The 24,939-nt window shown below is 38.0% G+C and overlaps 1 protein-coding gene across 1 annotated transcript; it reads right to left on the bottom strand.

Moving 5' to 3' along the window:
* Window positions 1-4: 4 nt before the first annotated feature.
* LOC6583353 (homeobox protein Nkx-6.1) lies at window positions 5-20,596 on the bottom strand. Its single transcript, XM_002008987.4, has 4 exons — window positions 19,011-20,596; window positions 16,080-16,265; window positions 7,223-7,419; window positions 5-587 (listed from the first exon to the last, which is right to left on the bottom strand). Exons 1-4 carry the CDS (start codon window positions 19,972-19,974, stop codon window positions 351-353), a joined length of 1,584 nt encoding a protein of 527 aa, XP_002009023.1. The 5' UTR covers window positions 19,975-20,596; the 3' UTR covers window positions 5-350.
* Between the last annotated feature and the right edge of the window lie 4,343 nt (window positions 20,597-24,939).

Raw genomic sequence — 24,939 nt, 5'->3', positions numbered from 1 at the left:
CTATATATCTATGCACTTGGAGAATTAACATAAATATTTACACACACATTTGTATATGTGAAACAAGAGGGCGAAATCGAGGAAGAAATCAACTTGCGTAGCCTTAAAACTGACGTCTTCAGAAGACTGTAAAGTGGCAGAACCTTCTTTATAAATGTGGTTGTTGTTGTTGTAACTAGCTAATAAGAAGAGGAGGAAACGCTCGACAAATGTTGCGAACCTTTCGCTGTTTTCGAGTTTATTAGCTCTCTCATTTGTTGTTGCTGTTGTAATTGTTGTTTGCTTTATGTTTTACGTTTTCTTGCATTTATTTATTTATTTATGCTTGTTGCCATTTTGGTAAATTCGTTTTAATGACGATAATTATCCTGTGGGTGCTGCTGCTGCTGGGAGCCCGGGCCGCTGCTGCGACTCCTCTTGCTCTGGGCGGGTGCCTCGCCCATGTCCAGGCTCTCGTTGTCGCTGTCCATGGTCTCGCTGCAGTCGCCGTCGTTGTCGCCACCCATGTCGTCCTGTTTCCGCTTGGCCGTTGCCATTTCCGCCGCATGACGCTTGCGCCATTTGGTGCGACGATTCTGAAACCAAACCTGCAAAATTCACAAATTGAAATGGTAAACTTTAGACTTTGCTGCGTGTATACATGTGTGTGTGTATGAGTGTGTGTGTGTGTGGTTAGGCAATTAAAGTTTTAAGTAAGCGCAGCACAAACTTTCGTATGTAATTAGCCAGTCCAGCAGCAGCAGCAGCAGCAGCAGCAGCCCACTGAGGCACACATTGTCAAAGTCATTAAGTCGAGGCCCGTCACCCATTCATTCAACAATGCCCGTCTCACAGCCCATAAGTCGCATCATCAACGCCGGTTAACCCTCAATTAAGACAATATTAAGCCCTGGACAGCGCTTGTGTTCCCAATGCCATTGCCGTTGCTGTTGCCATTGCCCAACAGCAGTTACACAAAAGCCAACAGCAGCAGCAGCAGCAGGAGTAGCAGGAGTAGCAGCAAAAACTATGCAAAACCATGACTAACATCTTTGGTTGCGCTTCATTTTCCATTTTGCAACCGCGCGCCTCAGCTTCTGGCAACATATGTTGCATGCCCCACCCTCGCTTGCGCTCGCCCTTTCTCATCCTCATTCTCTTCCCCTCCCTCTCTCTCTCTTTCTCTTGAAGGGGATTATTCTGCATAGGCCTAGACACGTTTTTTGCCTTGGCCTGCGGCGTGTGGCGTGTGGCATGTGCTGCTGCAAAATCGAGCATAATTTCTGCATTTGCTAGATGATGGAGCACTTTGCTCAAATCAAGCTAATCATCATCTTCTAAAATAGTGCAAGATATTTAAAAAATATCTTTAAAATTATATACATAATAAATATTATTTAATTGTACTTAAATCAACTGATATACGAGACAGTTTATAAAATAATATTTTTCATGAAAAGCAATTAGCTCTGCTCCATTTTAATATAAATAATAAATATGTATATATGGTCGGGGCCATTGCCATTGCCTTCGCCGTGGCATGCGAAAATCAACGCTCGCAACGACCCAAAGGTGCAATTAAACCAGATACAACATAATTTACAGCTTCATTTGCACATTTGTGTAATTATTATTTGCAACATTATGCGAAATAAAAATACAATTATTATTTTTTTTCGTGTGTTGCCCCAAACTGCAGATTGGGGCATCTTTTTGGCACAGCGAAAGACAGAGACAGAGATAGAGCGAGTGGGGGAGGGGGGGAGAGAGCCACAGACAGGCTGGCTGGCAGGCTGGCAGGCAACAACATTAGTTGGCATCATTAAGGCTGCTTTTCATGGTCATTATTTTTTGGTAACAGCTGTGTCCATGTTGTTTGGGATTTGCTTGGCCAGAACGTGAACTTCAGCCCGCTTGCTTGAGGGCCTTGAGTGAATGCTCTCTCTCTCTCTCTCTCCTTGAATGTGTGCGCGTGTGTGTGTGTGTGTGTGCGTGTGTCCATCTGTCCGCTTGCGACATCATAACGATGTTGTATGCGTCATCTAGCACCCACTAAAGCATAGTTTCCAAGTGGAAGGCAACAGACTGTTGAATTCAAGACTTGTCACTAGCTTGCCGTATGAAATAACATGCTTTCAAATTTAAGGGAAAGTATCATAATGTTATTATAAAATAATGATTTAAGGAAGCTATGTTTATGGTAAACAGTTTTTTATCCTAATATCTGCAGGTAAATGCGCTAGGCTACGTTTTTGGCTGCCGGAAGAAGAAAAAGTATTTCCTTAAGTATTCCAATTTGGATTTACAACATCAATGTTCACCAGAAATGTATTTATGATTGGTTTTACGTAAATAGATATTCCGGAGAAATGCTTGTGAAATATATAAAGAGATTCTTGCAGGTAGGTTACATTTTAAATATTATGTTAGCATTAAATTGTAGTTTTTGTTGTATAATTTCAACAGAATCAGTATGATTTGTTATTTATAATGAAATCTCAATTGAAGTACCTAAATATTGTGCTTTGGCATGTACGTCAAGAAATTCAAATAAATTCCAAATTTTAGATATTTTTGACTAATATATAAAGATCTTTAAAATAGTATGTCTTTAAAATAGTAGTCAAAATGAAAAATTTAATATATCATATATCTAATATATATATCAATTTTCAAACTAGTTAAGATATTATATATGTTTTTGATCTGTTTCATTATTTGATGTCTAAACTAAGTGAAATTACACAATACAAAAATAATTTTTCGTTGATAAATAAATATACGGCTGCTTTTGGATAAGGATAGAATGCAATATGGCATTTCTCCAGTAAAATCTACTTTTTGGTCAAGCGAAAACACTTTGGTTTCAAAAAAAAAAAAAAAAAGAAGAAACCGACTTTAATTTGACTAATAATGAATTTAATTGATCTTGATTAGCAATATAATTGGTGCATTGTCAAGATAATTACGTAGTCGCATAATTACTTTCATAAACATTTCACTACTTTTTACATGAACAGCCGCCCCTATTTTATCAAATACATAATATAGTAACTAACTAACATACTAGTCAGTCAAATAAATGTATAGTGCCTCTCTGAAGCAATAAATATAGTGCTGTTGATCCGGCTGGCACCGAATGCTGCCTCGGATATGCACAAACGGTTTATTGTGGCCACCAGGCGAGATCAAGATCGCCTTAGAAACGGCGGAGGTAAAACATTCAAGGAAAGACACACACATGCACACGCACACACACAGAGGCACACACACTAGGAAATTTATGACAGGCAACATGTCAAAGTCAATCAAATATTGTGGCAATCAATTTGACGTGGTGGCAGCGTTACGCTTCGATAGCTGGCGGCATGGAGCAGTGGCAATGCCATATTGGATAGGTTTGTGCATGTTTGCATTCCGGGCACACGGATTTATTTATTGCGGCCAGGAGGCAATGCTATAAAACATATGCCAATGTTTTGGTCAAGCGGTGTCTGCTGCTCTGTAGTTTTTGTATTTTTTTGTTTTTTGTTTTTTGTTTTTTGGCACCGCTGCGGGGCATCCGTCAGGTGTCGGTGGCCAGATAAGGATGAAAAGCGTTATGTAAATTTCATAGGAACGGATGGATGGTTGTCAAAATCAAAAACCTTTTTATTTCACTGGACACATACACTATTATGCATTTTGTCTCGGCGCTGGCAAATATATGACTCTGGCCAAATTGGAAATTTATTTGTTTACGCACGTCCTGTTCGAGCTGGTTTCGTTTCGTATCGGATCGGATCGCCATGGGTACTTAAAACTCATGAAAATTTACAGCATGGCTGCGCACACACCTTCCAAACCCTTAGACCTTCGCCCGCCCCTGATCAGCCGACAAGTCGGAGCTGCGCTCGTTTTATTTCCTATTGGTTAACAAACATTTGTTGTTGTTGTAGTTCTGGTCTTTAAAAGTGGCTCGTAAATTTCAATTCGAACTACGGGCTCACCCTTCCCTTTTATATGCGCTTATTCGTATAGGTATTTATGTGAGTTTCTGATTTATTTGCATTTTGTGGGCCATTAAGGTGCCGTCCCAGCGCCCATAAAATCCGCTTCTATTTGACTAATTGTGAGTCCAAAAACAGTATGAGAGTGTGTGTGTGTGTGGAGCAATGGCGCAGTCTTCGATGGAAGAGCTGCCCTGTCTCCTTTTTTCTCTCTCTTTCTCCCTCTGTCACACTCACTCTGTCTTTTGAACTCTTTTGGGTGGTTCTTCATAGAATTTTCACTCCATTCATTAACACACAATCAAATCCATTAGCTGGCAACAATGGACCAGGCAGCTGGCGTATTCCATACGATTACCAAAAATCAATTAGACAGTATTTCACATATCTGTCATAAGTTTTATGACCGGCCTGGCCCATTGTCGACTTGTCGTTTCATTGCCTGATGCCTTTGACACTTTAGACAAACGCGTCGAATCGATTTGGTCCACAAGCTTTCGATATAAATGTGCTAATTATGCGGCAAGAGGAAAGAGACAATATGAAAAATATTTTGAGAAATAAAAGAAGAAACCATGCATGATCGAAGCTCATTTAAATGATGTCCAAAACTTAAGTTCTTTTCGATATATCTATGAAATCGAAATCGAAATCTCAAATTAACATTTGACAGCTGCTCAAGCTGAGTTTATCTATACGTAAAATGTAGCTAAGCAGACCCACACAAGAGTCGGTGGCTGTCGCATGTGTTTACATGCCTGCACTCGGCAATCCAATGATTGGGGAAAATCTCATTCATTTATGCAAATGCTAAATCACGAAAAAGCTATAACAACGAATCATGCAATAATATTATGGGTTCCACTAACTACACAAGTCCATAAAGACGCAAGAGCTGGAATGTCATTAATAATGGACGCAGACGCTATAATTCACAGAGCGAGAGAGGGAGAGGGACAGAGAGAGAGAGTTAGACGGCATACCGTTATAAGAACGTACAAAATGGCGACCATTTGCATTAAATGATTGCCAAAATGAAATGTCCCTCATGCGGCTGTGGGCCGAGTCCGTGTGTGTTGTGTCCAAAAACGGTTTTAATTATGATAACAGCGCAATTATTCTTGTCAAGATCATTTGGCATACGCCCAGCAGCAGACACGCCCACACGCACACACACGCGCACACACATGCAGAGAGGGCGAGCGACTGTCTCCGACTGTTTTGCATTTTGTGTGCCCGTCATATTTCGGGTGGCTGTGTGCAGCTCTTGTTCTGTTTCTGCTTGTGTTTGTGTTTTTGTTTTTGTTTGTCAATTTGCATACTATCATCGTCATGGCTGTTTTTCATTTTCATCTGGAGAGAAGCTCTATGCTGTCCGCCCACGCAAACACACCCACACACAAAGAGAGAGACACAAACGCACACTAATTGAATATGTATGAAGCTGATGTCGTCGTCGTTGCGTCCTTGCACAGAATTTAATTTACACTCACCCAAAAGTCATGCAGTCATTTGGCATGTCTATCAGACAGAGGGCAACCCAATCCTGCTCTGCACTCATCCATCTCTGTGACCATTTGTACTCGTCATCAGACGCTTTCCATCTTTCGCTCTCACTCTCTCTCGCTCTCTAACTGTCTCTCTCTTTATCTCTGTCTCTGTTTCTGTCCCTGCACAAATGACGCATATTTAGCTGCAGCTCAAGCCATCAATCCTGCGCCCTGCTCCCGTTCTCCTTCTGGCTCTACATAGAAATTTGCTCGTTCCGTATGCCTCGCAATGCCAACGGCCTCATTCATTGGTAATTAATCATTTTACTCATCATAAACGTGATTTCTTATCACTCTGCCTATCTCGTAATCCAAGGACCTGATTTGTGCACAATTTGCCGCCGAGCGAGACAGTTAAGGGCTGTTCTTAGCTAAGGGGGTTGTACTTATTAAGCTCTACAAATTGGTTGACAAATGTTACCATCTAACCTACTAATGAAATTGCAAATTACTGAAACTAAATGCACATTGTAGTTGGCAAAGAGTTCTCTGTTTTTACAGAAATAGGATAATCTTAAATTTTGTGGCTGTATTTGATGGACGCAGTTTAAATATTTTCGACTATTATTAAAAATGATTAATATGAATTTAAAAATTTTTGTTTTTCAATTTTAAGAAAATTTACTGAAGTCGAAATTTTTAAAGATTGACTAAAATTTTAATTAGGTTTTTTTTTTTTTTTATTTTTCTAAAAATATTTCTTATGATAGAAATAATAAATGGATTCAATGAATATTATATTTGCTTTGAAATTAATTTAAAATTTCGTTTAAACTCTAAAAAAAAATGCGAAAAAATAAAACAAATTTAATAAAAATTAAATTCATTCAATTTGATTTTTTCTGCTCAAATAATCTATTACATTTCTATAAAGCCCTTTTAGAAATGAGAGTACCCAATTCTGTTTGAATATCGTTTACTTTTGCTAATTTCTTCCATGTATGTAAATACGATATTCCCTGGAAGCGAACCTATCGTATATTTTACCTATTGCCTAAACAAAGCTAACAGCAAAAGCAATTAACTAGCTGGGCTTAGGGCTAATTTAAATTACAAACCCCACGAGTTCCGAAAGTCGCGTCACACACGCGACTTACGGACCACGGCAGTGACACGTGCGTTTCTGGTAAGGATTACAAAAACGATGATGGCAATGGCAATGGCAATGGAAATGGAGATGGGAATGGAGATGGGAATGGCGATGCCGCTCAACAAATTTGACGACACGAAGGATTTATATGTTGATAACATTTTACGGGCGGTTTAAGGGTGGTGGGGGAGTAAAAAACCGTCGACCTTTTGCAACAACTTTAAAATGTCGCGCATGGAATGGTTTTTTTAAGGGCGGCTCGGACTGGCTTGAAGGTGGGGCAGACATGTGGACTAAGCCTTTAGGGCACCATCGACGGGTGCACCAAGGGACAGACCATTGGCGCCATTTTGTTTTGCGGGCTTCGACAAAAAATAAACCAAAAATCCATGAGCTTTGCGTTTCAATAAAAATGCAAATTGCCACAAAAGTTAAGGGCGGTGTAATGCACAGTGGGCGGGGCTACAGGGGAAGGTTGAGCGTATCTTTTACCTCATGTTTGCTCGTTTGTTTGCTTGTTTCTCGTTTGTTTTTTGGCAGTTGGGCAGTTTGGCGTCCTGTCGCCATTTTATGAGCATTTCATTTGCATGAGCGAAATGTGGGGCGCTGCTTACCTTAACTTGCGACTCGGACATTCCTAAGGCATATGCGAGCTTGGCGCGCTCCGGCCCAGCCAGATACTTCGTCTGCTCGAACGTCTTCTCCAGCGCGAATATCTGCTGACCACTGAATGTTGGGCGGGTGTGTTTCTTCTTGCCATCCTTGTCGTTGGATGGATGGTGCTGATGGGACTGTGACAAATTTGCAGACACTGGAAAGGATTAAAAAAGTACAACAAAATATTAAGATTAAAATTTATTTAACTTTCGTATATATATAAATGTTGCTTTAGCCTAAATTATTATTTTGAAATTATTACTAAAAATAAACAGCATAGAAAGATGAAGAGAATAAAACACATTTTAAAATCGTTCTTTTATGAAATGTAAATAAATGTAAAATAAAAAAGTTTAAATTTAAATTGTATAATGTTAACTGTAAAATGTAAAATGTGAAATGTTGACTTATATAAGGATCGAATTTAGTATGGAAAATGTAAAATTCAGATTAATATAAAAATCGGCGATATTTATGAATAATGACAATATAATGCTGATCTCTCTTATATATATGTATATTTAAAACAATATTATTGATTGAGCAGCATAAAAAATAATAATAATATGTGAAATATTTGTTATATTTGAAGTAAAAGTTTGACTGATTTTTTTTTTTTTCTTGTAAATTGATGTAGCTTTCTCTCTCACAACAAAATTTTAATATGTTATTTTGATTGATATAAATATTAATAAATACAAATACGGTTATATCTTGCAACCTTATAGAAATGCTGCCTTCATTTTAGACGGTATTCCCCGCTACGCAATGTTACTTTTATGGCAATAATCAATTCATAAAAACATTTCACTTTCCAAAACTTTGTTGAATTTACGTTTAAGAGTCGTGTTTACAAGCTCCAAAAAGTTGGGAAAATTTGAGATGATTTAATTATGAAACAATTTCATGAAATTTATCGAGATTATAATGTCCTTAAAATAAAGTTGGCAAGGTAAGAGGATCGCTCTTATTGCTGTGTTGTTGCTGTTGTCGTTGTGGCAAAGTTTTTTGACATTTATTAATTGTTTATGGCGCGCGCATTTGGCGACAGCTGCGAATTTTGGAGCGCGGTGGTTGAGCAATCGTTTTTGTGGGTTATTGGGGTTGTTATTGGACGTTGTACACACATATATATCTATATGTATATAGGTATATATATCTTTATAGAAGCGTATCTTAGTGCAGGTAGCAAATATGGAAGCATTGTGCCCAATGGAAAATCTAATCTAATTTGTTTTTGGCCATTCATTTTTGCCAGCTCCGCATAACAATTAGACACTAATTACGCTCACAACTAAAGAGTGGCCCACGTTGTGGGGCCTGGGCACACGTTGCGACAATTAACAAACCCAAATTGACCGCAGAATTTATGGGAGCCACTGAGCGTTGGGTCCGTGGGGCCTCGGGCTTTCATTAAAATCAATTAGCCAAAACGACAACGACGCTGACGACAAGAGGCCAATAAAAGCTGGGACCACGCCCCCGCCACTAGAGCATGAACAACCGACCGCTCTCCCCATCCCCCACCAGAGGCTGGGTGGTGGTCATAAAATTAAACGGCAGCAGTTGACTCTCTCTCTCTCTCGCTCTTGCTTTTGCTCTCTTTCTGTCTCTGTCTCTTTCTATAGAAGTGTGGGTGGGTGGTCTAAGCAGCCCTTATGCCGTCCTCTTTGTTTGGTGTGTGCGTGTGTGTGTGTGCGCTTTCAATTAATGTCACCCCATTATTAAATGATCCCTAATTATGTGAAATGATTTGACTAAATATGCACAGGGCGCGCCTGGCGCTAGGTAAAAAGGTGATGCCCAAATTCCACACCAGCCTAGTGGGTGGCATTTCTGTTAGTGTGTGTGTGAGGGTTGAAGGGTCCGCTTCTGTTGTGTGTACCGCTTGAGACTTAAATTTACATCAAATATACGAGCTGGACGCTTTTTACTCTGGAGTAGTTCTCCTGAAACTTTAGCTCCCTTTATGATACTTTGGTGCATTTTGTCATTATTTAAATTATGACAGCTTGGCTGTGGATGTGTGTGTGTGTGTGTGTGTGTGTGTGTGTGTGTGTGTGTGTGTGTGTGTGTGTGTGTGTGTGTTTTGGTGTGAGTTTAGCATGAGATGTGGTTGAAATAACGTGCAAAGCTAAAGTTACTAACAATACGACAAAAACCCTCTGAGCTTAACCCAATGAAACCCAAAATTCCAATTAAAATTAGTCTATTAATAGAACAGAGAACCAAATACATTTCTTTAGCAGAACAAGAGTCAAAAGTTATGTTGCGAATAGAAATTATTTGAATGAAATCTTGCACTATATGTATTATACAAATTGATATTTTAATATTATATAAATAATAAAGCTTTCAGCCCCTGCACGAATTGCATCCACATTGATTCTGGCTTGAGTTGGAATGTTGTTGAATCTCCAAATACTTTGAATTATAAAGTTAACGATGTGAAGGCCTGAAATCAATTTAATATAGTTTCGGTAGATCCTAATTTGCAGATCGGTAGATCTCAATTAAATTGAACATAGGCTCAATAGTTTAATTACCAAATATTAATTAATACTAAATATTTTATTTTCCATTTATTTCGATACTCCCACATTTCTCATGCTCATCATTTGACTCGCTCCATGACTTTATCACCGTTCGATTGTCGTATAAAAAAACACGTCTCTTATAATATATTCACAGCTTTCATTCATTACATCCTTAGCTCAGCTGCAACTGCAGAAAACAATTGCAATGCACAACAAACAAAAGAGAGAAAGAGAGAGAGAGAGAGAGAGAGAAAAGCTAAATAACATCGTAACAAAATAAATATGAGCCATAAAATGTATTTCATACTTCTTCACAGACAATTCGTAAGCTTAACAAGCTATGAAAAACTTTTGGAGTGAGAGGGTGTCAAGGAACATGGCCAAGCCTGGCTCATAACAAGCCTAATCCCTAGCAGCGATATGGGGTTTGTGTGGCATATTGAATACTCTTCCCAATGAAACTTCGTATAATGGAAGAGAACTTTCTGAAGATATCACAGAAGAGTCTATAGTAGTAATAGTAATAATATATAATATAAAATTGAATTTCTTTAAATTAATTTAAAATTAAATTCAATGCATTTTTCTAGAGTATTAGAAAATGTTATCATTGCTCATTATTTCCTTTTCGTTTTTTTGTTTTTGTCGCGAGTTTCGCTTCTCTTTCACTCTCGCTCTTGGCGCTTGTCTCTTTTTATCCATCCATTGGCCCTGCAGCTGCGTCCCAAGAACCCTCATAAATAACCGACAAATATGAAGCGTTTATTTGCTCATGTCCGGGCCCTCACGCAGTGCAACAAAACGAAAAATGAATTGGCAGTGGAAATGGCAAAGGCAATGGCAATGGCAATGGCAGGAGGCTCGCCTTCTAGAGCCCTTGTAGCTCCCCCTAGCTGTTGCCTTAGCCTGTGCCAGTTGTCTATAATCGCATAAGTCACCCTGTTGCCAACGCTGCATTTGCACTTTTCTGCTCGTATTTTGTGTTGTTGTTGTTGCTTTGTTCACGTCCAAATATTTTTCGCCTACTTCTCTTTTTTTGTTGTTGTTCTTTTTTTTATGGCATTAATATTTTCGGTTTGGGATTTTGCTTTTATACGCTATTGATATTAATAATGTTGGACGAAGGGGCGCGATAGGTGGGCGTGCCATGTTTTGGCTAACTGCTGCTGCTGCCTTATTGAAAATATTAAAAAGTCATTTGTAACAGGCGCGTGAGAGCCAGAGCATGTGCAGAGGCGACAATGGCAACTGTTGATAGACAAACAATAAAATGGCAACAATGAAACGAACTGAGTTTTCGCTTGCACAATTTTACTTGGCACAAAGCAAAGTCAGATATATGGGTTAAATTCAACGACAAATGTATCTCGTGCTTAAAAAATTAATGCCTGCTTAATGAAGTAAATAATATTCTGTATTTATATAATAAAAACTTCGTATATTTTATATCTAAAATATATTTAGCTTAACAATTTAAATAGGCATTTGCATATAAATAAATAATGGAAATGGGATCATTTTTTTTTTTTATTTACACAAAAATTAAAATTCTTGAGAATGATCGAGAACGAATTTTTTTTTAAAGGGGATAGATTTTTTTATTTTTTTTCAATATATCGCGATATTTGACTTAGCGGGGTACAAATTATCGAGACTCGACTGTATTATATATTATTTTTCAAATCCATCGATCCATGAACCTATATCTTTCCTTACACTATGTAAAATCATAGATATCAGATATTTAAAGCGAATTTCAAAACTAGATTAGTATATATCGAATTAAGTAGGTCAATTCAGACAAATGACAGTCAATTCCGTAACCAGATTTGGTTAGCAAACTCTTCTATACAAATTATGTCAATTCAAACATCAACCATGGCAATTCACAATAATAACTAAACCCTCCAGGATATGAATATTTACTTATATAACGCGCTTTGACAATCTTGTAAAATGTCTGTGCCAATTAGCAGAGTAAACACAGCAATGAATCCTTACGTTACATAAACCTCGCTCTCTACCTAGTTAGCATCGCTCATTAAGTGGATTCGTTCTGCCTTGTATATTGCGGCTTCAGCTTCATTGCATTGTTTTATTGCCTGTTTTATGGGCGATTATGTGCTTAAAGCACAAGTTCTTTGGCCAGCGATTAGGAGGACGACAGCGACGTACAAAATGCGCCACTTGAATTTTAATTAAACGCAACAGCTAGCAAAAGGTTTAAGCACAGCTCTTGACTATCTGCCTCTATCTCTCTCGCTCGCCCTGTCTCTCCCTTTCTGTGTTTCCCTCTTGCCGGCAGCCGTAACTTTTTATTTGGGCCTCGTTGCTGCTGTCTTCATTAAGCTTAATGAATTGTGTCAAATGTAGACAACGCTTTCAGTTGGTCAGCCGTTGGTTAACTTGGTTTTTGCTGTCTTTGACTATATACGGCTAGTTGGCTCATCTGACAGCTATATAACTGGCAGTAGTTTCAGCTGCTGCTACCTTTTATGATATACTTGAACGCATTTTATTTTGTACCCCATATTTACTTTTTGTATTCAAGTTAATTATTTTACTGGCTTCCTATGAGAGAGTGAGTCCGATGAAGAAAAGAGAGAGCGAGTCGGGTGACAGAATGTTTAAAAACTATCTAGTATCTAGTATCTAGTATCTAGAATCTAGTATCTAGTATCTAGTATCTAGTATCTAGTATCTAGTATCTAGTATCTAGTATCTAGTATCTAGTATCTAGTATCTAGTATCTAGTATCTAGTATCTAGTATCTAGTATCTAGTATCTAGTATCTAGTATCTAGTATCTAGTATCTAGTATCTAGTATCTAGTATCTAGTATCTAGTATCTAGTATCTAGTATCTAGTATCTAGTATCTAGTATCTAGTATCTAGTATCTAGTATCTAGTATCTAGTATCTAGTATCTAGTATCTAGTATCTAGTATCTAGTATCTAGTATCTAGTATCTAGTATCTAGTATCTATCACTCGTCTTTGTTGTAAAACAATAACAAGATAAAAACAATTCAAAACAAATGTTTCACTCGCTTGTCAATGGTTTTTCCTCATTGTTTTCACATGATTTTTCAAGCCGAAACATTGTTATATATTCCACATTTTCGGCACATTTACATAAAACACAAAATGATGGCTCTGTGTGCGCTTATTATTTACATAAAAATTGTATATTTATTTATTTATTATTTGTATATACATATTATGGCTGCCCGCCGATGTCGACGAATATGCGACAGCTGCTCAGCCAGACAGAGCGAAGGGAGCAAAGAAAAACTTTTACCGGAAAAAGTGAATGTTGTTATATCGCTGGCTGTCTACGGCTGTGTGTGTGTGTGTGTTTGTGAGCTCTATATAAATGTTGGGTATATATAGCATGTAGCTGTGTATGTGGCATGGGTGGCAGATAGGCATAAGATAAGGGCAGACGCAGACGCTACAAGAATATGTTGCCACATTATTATCTAGACGAACCTACAACAACATCAACAACAAATGGAGGCTGAGCAGTATGCCAAAACGGGGCAGCTGCGAGTGTGTGTGTGCGTGTGCGTCTGTGTGTGTGTGTTTATGTGCTTGTAGGCTGTCATGTTAACAAGGCAGCAAAAGCTTTATATGTTCGTGGATTGTTCATATGGCTGTATGTCTGTGCGTGTGCTTGTGCTAGTGTTTATGTGTGCGTGTGCTTGTGTCTGTCTCTGTTGTTTTATGCGAAAGCTGCGCACAGGACATCGCACCAAAAATGGCGGCGACTGAGTTTCACTCATTTGAATTTATATGTGCGCACAAAAGTATGCTATGCACTCGGTTATGATTTCTTTATGTCATATTATTTTGATTGTTATTTGTTGTATGTGTTAACACTTAAATGTTTTGATTAATAATTCTTTTAAGTTGAAGTTTTGTATTATTTCAATAAATTTGCTAGGTAAATAACTTACAGTGTTATATGTGATCATTATTCGATTGATAATTGTTTAAAAATATTTAATTCGATTTGATTTGTTTTAAATTTTAAAAAGTTTTTTATTTTTTGTTTTATGTGATTATATTAATAATCATTCAAGTATTTTAAATTTTATTATTATATAATATTCAGTTCTCTTTTTTTAATATTTCACACATATATATTTATTGATTGGGTCTATCGCAAATTGAGTTCTCCCTGTCACACTTTTTTTATGACAAACAAATGTTCATTTACCTTTACCACTTTTTATTAATATTTGCAATGCAATTCATTGCATAATTGTGAGTTTCAACGAGTTCATTGCAATTTTTATGGCCTGGGGTGCACATTGTTTAAACAGTCACCCATTCAATCGAATAGAACTTCATATAATATCATATTATACAACATTAATAAGGTCTCTATCAATTTTATCTATCGTATTGAGAGCGAATCGGCACTGCATTAGGAAATATCATGGGTAAGGTTAGTTATCATGATTTATAATATAGGTAAATACAACTATCGTTATCAACAATATCAATAGGTAGTAGAAAAAGGGATTTGATATTATGAATTAGTAATAAAGGGCCGCGACTTGGTTTGGTTATGGAATTCTATGGAGTATACACATATTTATTAAATTTTATTAAATAATATAACATTTTATATGAATAAACATATTTTGCAAAATCTCATTAGGGATATTTTTGTTCTAATTCTACTCCAGGGTTCACTGTGATGCCTAATTATATGAAATGCGAATGACTTTGGCTATTGCTTGGATCTGGGCTTGGGTATTTAGAAATTAATTCATTAAATTCTAGCAATCTAGCTAATAACCAAGTTTTTGTTTTGATTTTTTTAAATTTTTTTTATTTGGTTTATTAAGTGTAGAAACGGTACAACACATTTATATACATAAAATTAGAGCCAAACAGCTTTAGTAATCTCCAAATTTAATTACTATATTCTTAAGCTGGAATTCCGCATTGCTTTAAGAAGAAGGTCATTGAGATAACTGCTTCATGCTGCTCGGCTGCTGAACTTGCTGGCCAGCTCGCTATTTAGACTTGAGCTCTACACTGTTTGGCAAATCAATTGAAACAATATTTACTTAATCGCAGCAGCTACCAAGCATTCCGAGATACACTTCAGAAATCGAGTCGAACACAAGACAAACATTTCTCTTCTGTAGCGCTCTCTGGCGATCTCGTTACTAATTCAATAAGAAAATTATGTTCAATTTCCGACTTAAGCCCAGCTAGCAAAATGTGCACCGTCACGGGCGCAATTAAAAGCCAAACAGCAGCTGACTCCGCTGACTTCTCAGTGACTGCTTCAGTGTGATAGCCTGGCAGTAGCCACAACACTAAATCAAATCAAATCAAATCAATTGCCATTGCGAACGATCATTAACCACCAGAGAGTGTGTGAGAGCGAGGGAGATAGAGAGAAGAGATCGAGCGGGAAGGGGTGTTTAAATAAATAAACAATGTGAAAACGAGTTCGAGCTCGAGTTGATGCTGGAGTTGGGCGATTACTTAATGAGCTTATGTAGGTGTGAAGTGTGGAGCAGAGCAGACGAACGGCAGCGGCAACGGCAGCGGGAGTGGGAGCGGAACCTTATAAATAGATGTAATAATGAAGTAACCAGATCCAGAGAATCATTACCCCAACGAGGCTGAACGATGCTCGATGCCTGATGCTCGACGCTCGAAAGCGAAAGATGCGAGTAAATTAATTTTTCATATGGCTTTTCAGTTAAATAAATTCTTCTTTTATGTGCAGTCATTGTCAGCTGTATGAATCGATCGTTGGATGCGTCCATCTCCGATCTCCGATCTCCGATCGCTGATCGCTGATCGTGTTAAAGTGATTCCCTTTATTTGTATTTCTCGTCTTCTGCTTTTATTTTTGCTGCCAGTTCTTTTAATGAGCTCGACAATGCGCCATGGGCCGTGGGCCATGCACTAAGCACATTGGACGCGTCGCATTGGTAATCACTTGAGTAGCGATCCATGATCATTAGGGGCAGCTGCCTCATTCGCTGCGCTTTGTTAACGGTATCAACAGGAAGTCGATCGGGCCTCAATGAAGCTCGAGGTGTGGCTTTCATTGTTGACAAATCATCGGGCTGGCCTCGCCACAATTGTAACCAAATTACGTGCTACCGCAGCACTGAATGCACTGAATAATTGTTCAACAGTTCCACACACACACACACTCACACACACACATATACAATTTCTGTAAGGTGCTTGATATGTGCAAATTAGTGCACATATTCAGGTTTTGAATTCAATCACTTACTTGTATTCGATAGACGCTCTCGCCACGCTATCGGATTGGCCACCAGACCCTGCAGTCCCGGCCAGTACAGATGCGTGCGATCCACAATGTGCCCGGCGTGCGTCTTCAGTGGCGCTCCCTGGCTCTGCGACAGATATTGGGCCATGCCCGCCGCAGCAGCGGCTATGGAGAAACGTGGAATGCCAGCTGTAAGAGCAAATTATTTCAATAATTTATGTAAATATTTTCCATTTTAATCGATAGTAATGAATTATCGAAACTATATTCTACTTTTGAGTTCAGGTGAAACCAACACGAAATATTTTATTTACAGGAAAAATGGTTTAGTCTTATAAAACTGTTAATATTTATATTTTAAGTGAATGTATAAAAAAAATTATAATAATAAAAAATTAATTAATTTAAAAAAAAAGTAATAAAATATTAAAATACATTTTTCTGTGCACATATTTTTAATTTTTTTAAAATCAGCTTAATCCACTAGCTTCTTTTTCTTCAAATTCGAGCTACATCACTGTGCGTTATATAATAACAAAGACCTTAGTTTTTGGTACTTAATACATCCATCTGGTTTTACATATACATATAATTAATTTTATTTTCACATCCATATGAATATAAATCAATATGCTTTAATCTTACGTTTAGCCAATTCAACAGCTCTCATTAGATAACATGGAATTGCGGGGAGATAATGCGATTCCCTTAATAATCTGTCGCTTATACTAACTATAAATACTCTTAAAAGGGCAAGCGCTGCCAGCTAATTTATCTATTAGGCTTATTTGCTGTTTATTTATTTATGATTACTATTATATTTGTATTTTTTTTTTTTTTTTTATTATTTTTATTATTTTTTTTTATTTTATGTTATTATTGTTTAGTATAACTATTAAGTTAATTCAATTTTACCTGATGAATGTTTTTATTCTTGATTTTACACCTAAATGTACCTAAACTCTCCCAGCTTACAAACATGTCTATATAAATGAATTATCATAAAACTATCGAATAATTATAAACATTCATTTAACTTTATTTGTAACCTTCTAAATATATGAAACTATTCATAAGCGAATCGAAACGCGAAGACCTCAAAAATTACCTCTGTCTTCTGAGCCATTTGGCAACTCATTGTGCTTAGAACTTGAAACATCTAAACGATTTCATCGAATGAATTCGATGCTATTAAATAATTTGTCATGAAAAGAATAAAAAGATTTGTGCTTTTGGTTAACAATACAAAACTAGCAGCAAAATGAAATGAAATCACATAAACGCCCTCGTTAAAATTAATTAAAAGTTTTATGGTAAATTGTCAACGCCCTGTCGCATAGGTGCCCACCTCCTCCGCCTCCTCCGCCTCCTCCGCCTGTTCAACCTCCTCTTGGCCAACTGGTGGCCCCTGCCTACTCGCCTACACCACTTTTTTGATTACGAGCAAATGTTGACCCACTCCTTATTGGTCTGGCTGTCGGTCTCGGTCTCGGCTCTGTCATGCCGCACAATTGGGCTACATTTAACTGTCGAAAAATTGAAATCATTTCAATGAAACGGCAAAGTCATATATGTATGTGGTATATGCCTCTCCCTCCTCCTCCTCCTCCACCTCCACCATCTCCTTTCGTTGTCGTTTCGCCCTGCTTTTCGTGTGTCATTTTGATTTAATTACAAACAATTTGACAACTAATTGCTAAACGTTTAAGTATCGCATTACGCTTTGCGTCATTTTGCAATTTCGATATTATATGATTTTTGGGAATTGTGTCCAATAAAATGCTCTCAACTCTGCCATCTGCTTAGCTGTGAGGGGAAAGGGTTGAAGGTGCTCTCAATTGCCGTTGTTGTTGTTGTTGTTGTATTTGTTATTGCTATTTTATTGTGGAATCACGTCAAACCGGATTCATGCAGAAAAAACAAAACATTTTTGGTTGGAATTTTTGTGAGCGAAGCAGCGCCTAAAGCGTTTCAAATAATTTTGGGGCCGTGCATAATGTCAATTCAATACATTCGCATTGCATAATGATGCACAAATAAATATATATGTATATATTTGATTATTGAATTTTTAATGGTTATCAAACCTATGGCTATGATCATCATCGAGCAGCAATAAGAATTTTTTTTGGACTGACTAATGTAGGGATTTTAAATGAACTAATGCCAAATATATTAGCGAAGATTTCTGCATGGGAAGGTTGAATATTTTCAATTTCATTTTATTTATCAATTTAATTGTTATAATATCCTCAAATTGATTTAAAATTTGATATTATTTCATTAATAGTTTTCAAATAAGTTTAATTATTATTAAATATAAACTCTTTTAAATATATAAAATTAAAGCATTGTATTAATATAATATAGGTGCTCAAATAAGTTTTTATTTGTTTCAATTAAACTAGTTTTTAGTTAGACATTCCTTTCGTTGAAAATCTATTTTTGGACATGAAATTCACTTAATAGAAATTTTTTATAATATTAACACAAAATATACATAAACACACATATCTTAGTTTTAGTAATTTACCATTTCAAATCCATTTCCGAATAAAGAGGCCTATCATACATATAATTTGAGCAGTTTTTTAATACTAATCAATATGTGACTAATATCTGATACAGTCGAGACTCGATAATTTGCACTCCGCTAAATCAAATATCGCGATAAATCGAAAGGAAAATCAATCACCTCGCAAAAATTCGTTCTCGATAATTTGAATATCGGTGTAATTCGAAAAAAAAAAACTGATCCCCTTACCATTTCGAATTATCGGGGCTCGACTGTACTATCTCTCTATCTAATCTAAGGATATGTTATAAGGAAAAAAAAAAATACTCAACTATTACTAATACTGCACAGATCTAATACTGAATGGATTCTCACTAAACTATATATCATTAATAAACTTGAGAGCTGCTCTAACTTACCTCCCGTTAAAGCACTTAGACCCGCCGATGTAACGGGCGGCGGCTTCGATAGTATCGTATCGATGCCATGTGGGTTGGCGGCGCCCTGAGTATTTGTTGTCGTCGAGCTGCTCGAGCTGGACGAGCCCGTCACCCGCTCACTGATCAGGTGCGAGTTGGGACTGTGTCCATAGACCAGGCCATTGCCAGCGGAGCCGATGCCGCTGCCGGCGCCAGAGCCGACGCCTTGTGCAGTCTTCATTTCTGTGGTCATGGAATGCAGCGCCGCCAGCGGCGGACCCAAGAAACTTAATGGCAGCTTGTGCTCCATGTTGTTGTTGTTATTGTGGTTGCTGTTGTGGTTATTATTGTTGGGATGGCTGCCGCTGTTGTTGTTGTTATTGTGCAGGCTGAGCGGATTGAGGCCACTGCTTGGATGCTGATACTTGCGACTGGTCAAGTTCTCCGGACTGTAGTCAGATGGCGGCGGGCTGGACCCACTGTTCTGGCAATGCTCCTCGCCGCCGCTGCTGCGCTGGCTCAATGCAAAGGACTTGGCACTGTCGACGCCGGGACTGGAGTTGTGCTCGTACCGCGGCGAGGGCGACGACTCCGAGTGCAGACGCGAGGAGGCTGGCGGCGGCGTTGTCGAGGGCGAATCCTCTGCTGAAGACTTGGCCTCCGTTAGCCGCGCACCGACTCCGCCGCCGTGCGCCGCCTTCAGCAGCATCAGTGGGCTGTTGTTGTTATTATTGTTGTTGCTGCTGGCATAGGCAGCCGCCGCTGCCGCCGCACTGTGGTAATCGGCCAGCTGCTGCTGGTAGTCCGCCGCGGCCATCGCATGTGCATGAACATCGGCGAATCCATTGCTCAGTCCCGCGGCAGCCGCTGCGGCCAGGTGATGGCGCTGCGCCGCCGACGGCGGGCTGCTCTGGGAGGCAGCGGCGAAGCTGTGATGGCGCATGTAGGGATTTATTAGATCCATGTCGGGATCGGTGCTGGCCGAGGAGTGTACGTAGTCGAGCGAGGGCACGCACTCCGCTGCGTTGACCGGATTCGGAGCGGGCACGTCTGTGGGCAGGCGATGATAGAAGCTGGGCGGCAGGGCTAGATTGAAGGCCGAATTGGCCGATAGCTGGAAGGTTTGGGCTAGTTGCTTGGCTGCCGATGCCGGTGTGGGCGATGGGTTGTTGCTGCTGCAACTGCCACCCGCGGGTGTAGCGTGCAGGAATGGACTACCCAGCTTGTTGTATTGTATGGAACACGCGTTGCACTCAGAAGAAGTTTGGCTAAGCGAGCTCTATTTGGCTAACTCTGCTTTCTTCACGAACAGTTTGGTCGAAACGATCACACAAGATAAGCGAACATTAATTCAATTTTGCTGTTCAAACTTTTCTTTCAAAGTGGTTCAGTTCACTGGAAAACTCTTAGCACTCGGTGGCCCGCCTTGGCTCCATTTGCGAACACGAATTTCCGCAATTTCTGTCAACTTTGCGTGGGCTTGGATCGAGAGAGGCGCGCGCGCGTGTCCGCTTGTTTAGGCCTAAGACTAACGAATGATTTCGAAATTGACTCGAACGACTTCACTTCACATGGTGACCCGCACGCAGCGCTGGGCAATCTCGGCGGCAGCAGCAGTCGCAATTGTCTGAGCAACCCTGTTCCGGCCCGTTGGTTGCTCTTTTCCACTCATTCGATGGCAGCATCCCGCAAGAGAGAGCAAGACACAGATACCAAACAAGCAGTTGTATTTTTCTCTCCTTTGTAAATCAGTGTGCGAGCAGTTGAATCTGTGTGTGCGTGTTTGTGTGTGTGTGTCTGCTTGTGCGTTCCACAATCAGTGTAAACATGCAATGAAGCTGGAACGCATTGGCATTGGCACAAAACGAATGGGAATTTTATTATGTACATCATTAAAATCAACTATTTCGGATTGGATTGGAGCTGGAACTGGACTGGTTGCGTTTCAGCACGGGTTGTGTGTGTGTGTGTGTGGTACATGCCAGAGAGTTACCCATGTATGTGTGTGGTTGAGTGCATTTGCACTGTTCTTGTTGCTGCTGTTGCTGCCGGTGGGTGTTGCTGCTGCTTCCGCCTCTGTTTGAGGCGCGGCCCGACTGTGAATGCTGTTTATTTGTTTAAAAAGCTATAAATATTAAATGAAGCTGTAGCTGGCAGAGATTGAGCAACGGGTTTTTTGCATTGTCATGCTCAGACTTTATTCATTAAAATAATTAAATCTCGTGCATTGCCATAATAAAATGTAAAATATATAAATTAAATGTTTAAAATGCTGAAAGCAAATAAAAGAATATAGAAATTTATTAAAATTAATATTGAGTAGACTTTCATATTAAAGCAATAAATATTTTATATAACAGTTTATATATACATATTTATAAGGAATATATATATTTAGTACTGAGATTGCGTTTTTCCAAATATACGTTTAGTTTAGCTTTTAATTTATTTAAGATTAATTGTCTGCTCGCGCATTTATCAGCTCACAAATGCAAACAAATAAAAAAATAACTTAATTAATACGCTAATTAACATTTCAATATTATTATGTGACTGCTCCAATGGAAACGATTTACAATTCCCATATGCATATGCATATATACACATACATACGTATATAGCCATACACATACTCTACGCATAGCAAAGATACACATACAAATACAAAAATGCGCTTCATTTAATAATAAACTACACAATTTTAATTTACTCACACACAAGAGCGCAACAACAACGCCAGCATAAGTGGAACGCAATGGAATTGGGCAGCGAGGCACAGGCCACACCTACCCACCAAGCACACTGAACGTTTTGAGCTCACGAGCACGAGAGTGTGAGTGAGAGCGAGAAAGAGCTGAAGCCGCCATTGTTTGCGCGCTGCGTGTGTGAGCAGCGAGAGCGACTCGTTCATTGCGCTTAAAGTTCCGCTCAAAATCATTTCTGTAAGTCAAGCGAAACTGTGAGTAGATGAAAAGATTTCTCACCACAGCTGTTGCTATTCGCTCTCTATTTGATAGACTTTATTATTCATTTATTTATGCTTCTATGTACATCTGAGTGTGTGTACGTATTTATATGTAGGCATAGTCTGTTTTATTTGCCCAGCATCTCTAACTTTGATCTTCTTTATAATTCGATATAAATTTATGCATACAACAATGTCATAACAGATTATCGCACTTAACAGATCTCGAACAGAAAACAGAAGAGAAAAATTACGAAACTTTTTTCTCTCTTTTAGAATATAACGTACACTCATAAATACCCACAACTACGAGCGGGAATACAATAAAAAAAATCTAACAAACTACTAAAAAGTTGAAAAAGATAACAAAATAAGGCACAAACGAGACGGCCTTTGAATAAACCCAAACCGTGATTGATTTATTGTTTTATTGCGCAAAAAAGAAACTGAGAAGACGAAATCGAAGAAATGACAACAGCGATAAGCAGGGAATGTGTCTCTGAACATATTCTCCATGGCAATGCGAGAGCATTTCGAATACAAAAGTGGTCCAAAGTTGATTAAACTCACTCCCAGCCAGCCAGCAAGAGGAAAAGAGGGGGAAAAACTAAGAAGCGGGTAATTAATAAATAATTTGTGAGCCTCTCTTTCCACATGTTGGCACTAAAATCAACTCAAAGGTAAATAGCCATGGCTAATGCTGACGGCCAGGTTAGCTTCGCTTTGCCGCATAGTTCATTAAACTGTGAGCGAACAGTGGGACTTGCTGCAGCAGCTGCCAAAGAGGAGACGATTATAAAGAGCTCTGTTCTGGTATTTATGACCCTCTTCCTTAGAAAACAATTGTTAAACAAAAACAAAAAACAAAAAAAACAAAAACAAAAAAATAAGAAAGCTGAACTGAACAATAAACAGCAGTTATTTTTATAGAATTGGAGAAATATTTAATACTTATAGAGTTGGCTTCTTATAAGAAAGCCTAATTATGAGATATATAATATATTAATGGAGAGCTTCATGAATTACAAAAAAGACGATGTTCGAATTAACAATGCGAAAAATGTGTGTAAATACATATTATATAATCAAGAGTATTTGACTTGAAAATAGTTAAGAAGTAATTTTATTCTACAATATAATTTGGCTTTCCCTTAATATTAACTATTTATTTTAAAGGGGTTGTTGCTAGGGGTATAATGCTCAAAATTTATATTTTAGTTTGGACTCTTGAATTGTACTTTATAGCATCTCGTTAGGTATACAAGAATATTTCATATATGCCTTTAGATAATTTATATAGTAGAGCCGAGTACATCGATGCAGACGTTTATTGTTGCTAAACTTATGAACTTATTATGAATGTATATTCCGTATGCCTTTATGAATGTGATTAATAAAAGGAGTCTGTTTAGTTATGTTGTTCAATTTTTCGAAGTAGAATATCCATTATAAGAACGCAACCTAAATCTTTGACGAGCCACGTTAAATCTTATCACAATCATCCAATGGCTACTTTGCATTGATCTAAGCCCCAAACAATTTTAACCCTTTTTAAATGAAAGAGAAAAGACGTGGCTTGGCCAATTATTTATAAAACCTAAATTAGCTTTAAGTAGTTGAAAAAATAAAACCCACCTGCGACTTGACTGTCAGCGATTCGACCTTTCGCTGACCAAGGCGGACAAAGTTCGTTTTGCACCTCATGCAAAACAGTTGTTTCTCAGTATTATGATTGTTATTATTATTATGGTGTATTATTATAATGCGATTTCAACGTGAAATTGGGGCAGACCGCAGCAGGCTAAGGGAGATGATGGTCACATGTGTGCAGCATTCAAGCATTCCAGCGTTCGACAATATTTGAATGGTCAGCAGAACAATATGAAATGAAAGACAAACAGAAAATCTCAACATTTGGCATGCAATTTGCATTTTTGTTAGTGTAGGATTTTTTTATTATTTTATTTTATTTATTTTTATTTTTTTGATGGGGAATGGTTATTACTCAAAGTTAAGTCGTTCGGGGTTACCGGGATTTGATGTATGTCAAAGTTACGTGCGCGTTAAAATCTTGTCTAATTTAATATCTATAAATCCCGGCTATGACAGGGCTACCCCATTTTTGGCCCGAAAGGGTTGTTCGGCCTGGTTCGGTTTGGTTTGGTTTGGTTTGGTTTGGTTTGGGCCTAACCTTATCAACGTGGCAAATTGATTTCGGCTCGTTATGCGGTCATTGGGGTATATTTTGTTGGTTTAGCATGGTCAAAAGAAAGCAAATTGTAAAACCAAAATTGGCCAAACGTGCGTTACAAATTAATGTTTGTTCGGGATTTCTTTCTCCCCACTCGCAAAATAAAAAACAAAAAAATCGTGTATAAAAAATATATATGTATAAATTGTTTATCGTTTGCCCTTTTTTTATTTTTATTTTATTTTACGCTTTGTCCAACAGGTCATAAAACCCTTTTATACTTCAACAGAGCGGACGACTGATGCCGAGTTATGTGGTGCAAATGCTTTGGGATTGCTCTGAAGGTGATATGGAGGACGAAGGGGTTATATTATTGATAAGCAATCAATATGGTATTAGTTGGGCCTGTCATGATATCAATATTGGCTATTGATATCGTTATGCCTTATCTATGCTATACAAACTCTACGCAGAGTGAGAGGGGGAGAGAGAATCTTAAAGGGGTGCAGCTGGGAATAACTTTCGCAGTGCCATATGAGAACTTTTAATATAAATGTATATTAATCTGTAATCCAATAAATTGAATATATAAATGTTCGAACAAAATATATATTGAAAAAAATTGGTTGAAGGCTTGGTGCATATTAAAATAAATACTATTAAATAATTTTAATATTTAAATTATCTCACTGCTTTTTATTTGTACTAGTAAATAATTTTGATATTAAATAGTTATACATTCTTTAAAATTATACGAAAAATAAAATTCATAT

Source organism: Drosophila mojavensis, unplaced genomic scaffold (assembly GCF_018153725.1).
Source record: "Drosophila mojavensis isolate 15081-1352.22 unplaced genomic scaffold, ASM1815372v1 contig_74, whole genome shotgun sequence".
Lineage (NCBI taxonomy): Eukaryota > Metazoa > Arthropoda > Insecta > Diptera > Drosophilidae > Drosophila > Drosophila mojavensis.
The sequence above is the reverse complement of the archived record's forward strand: the minus strand, read 5'-3'. Positions and strand labels throughout refer to the sequence as shown.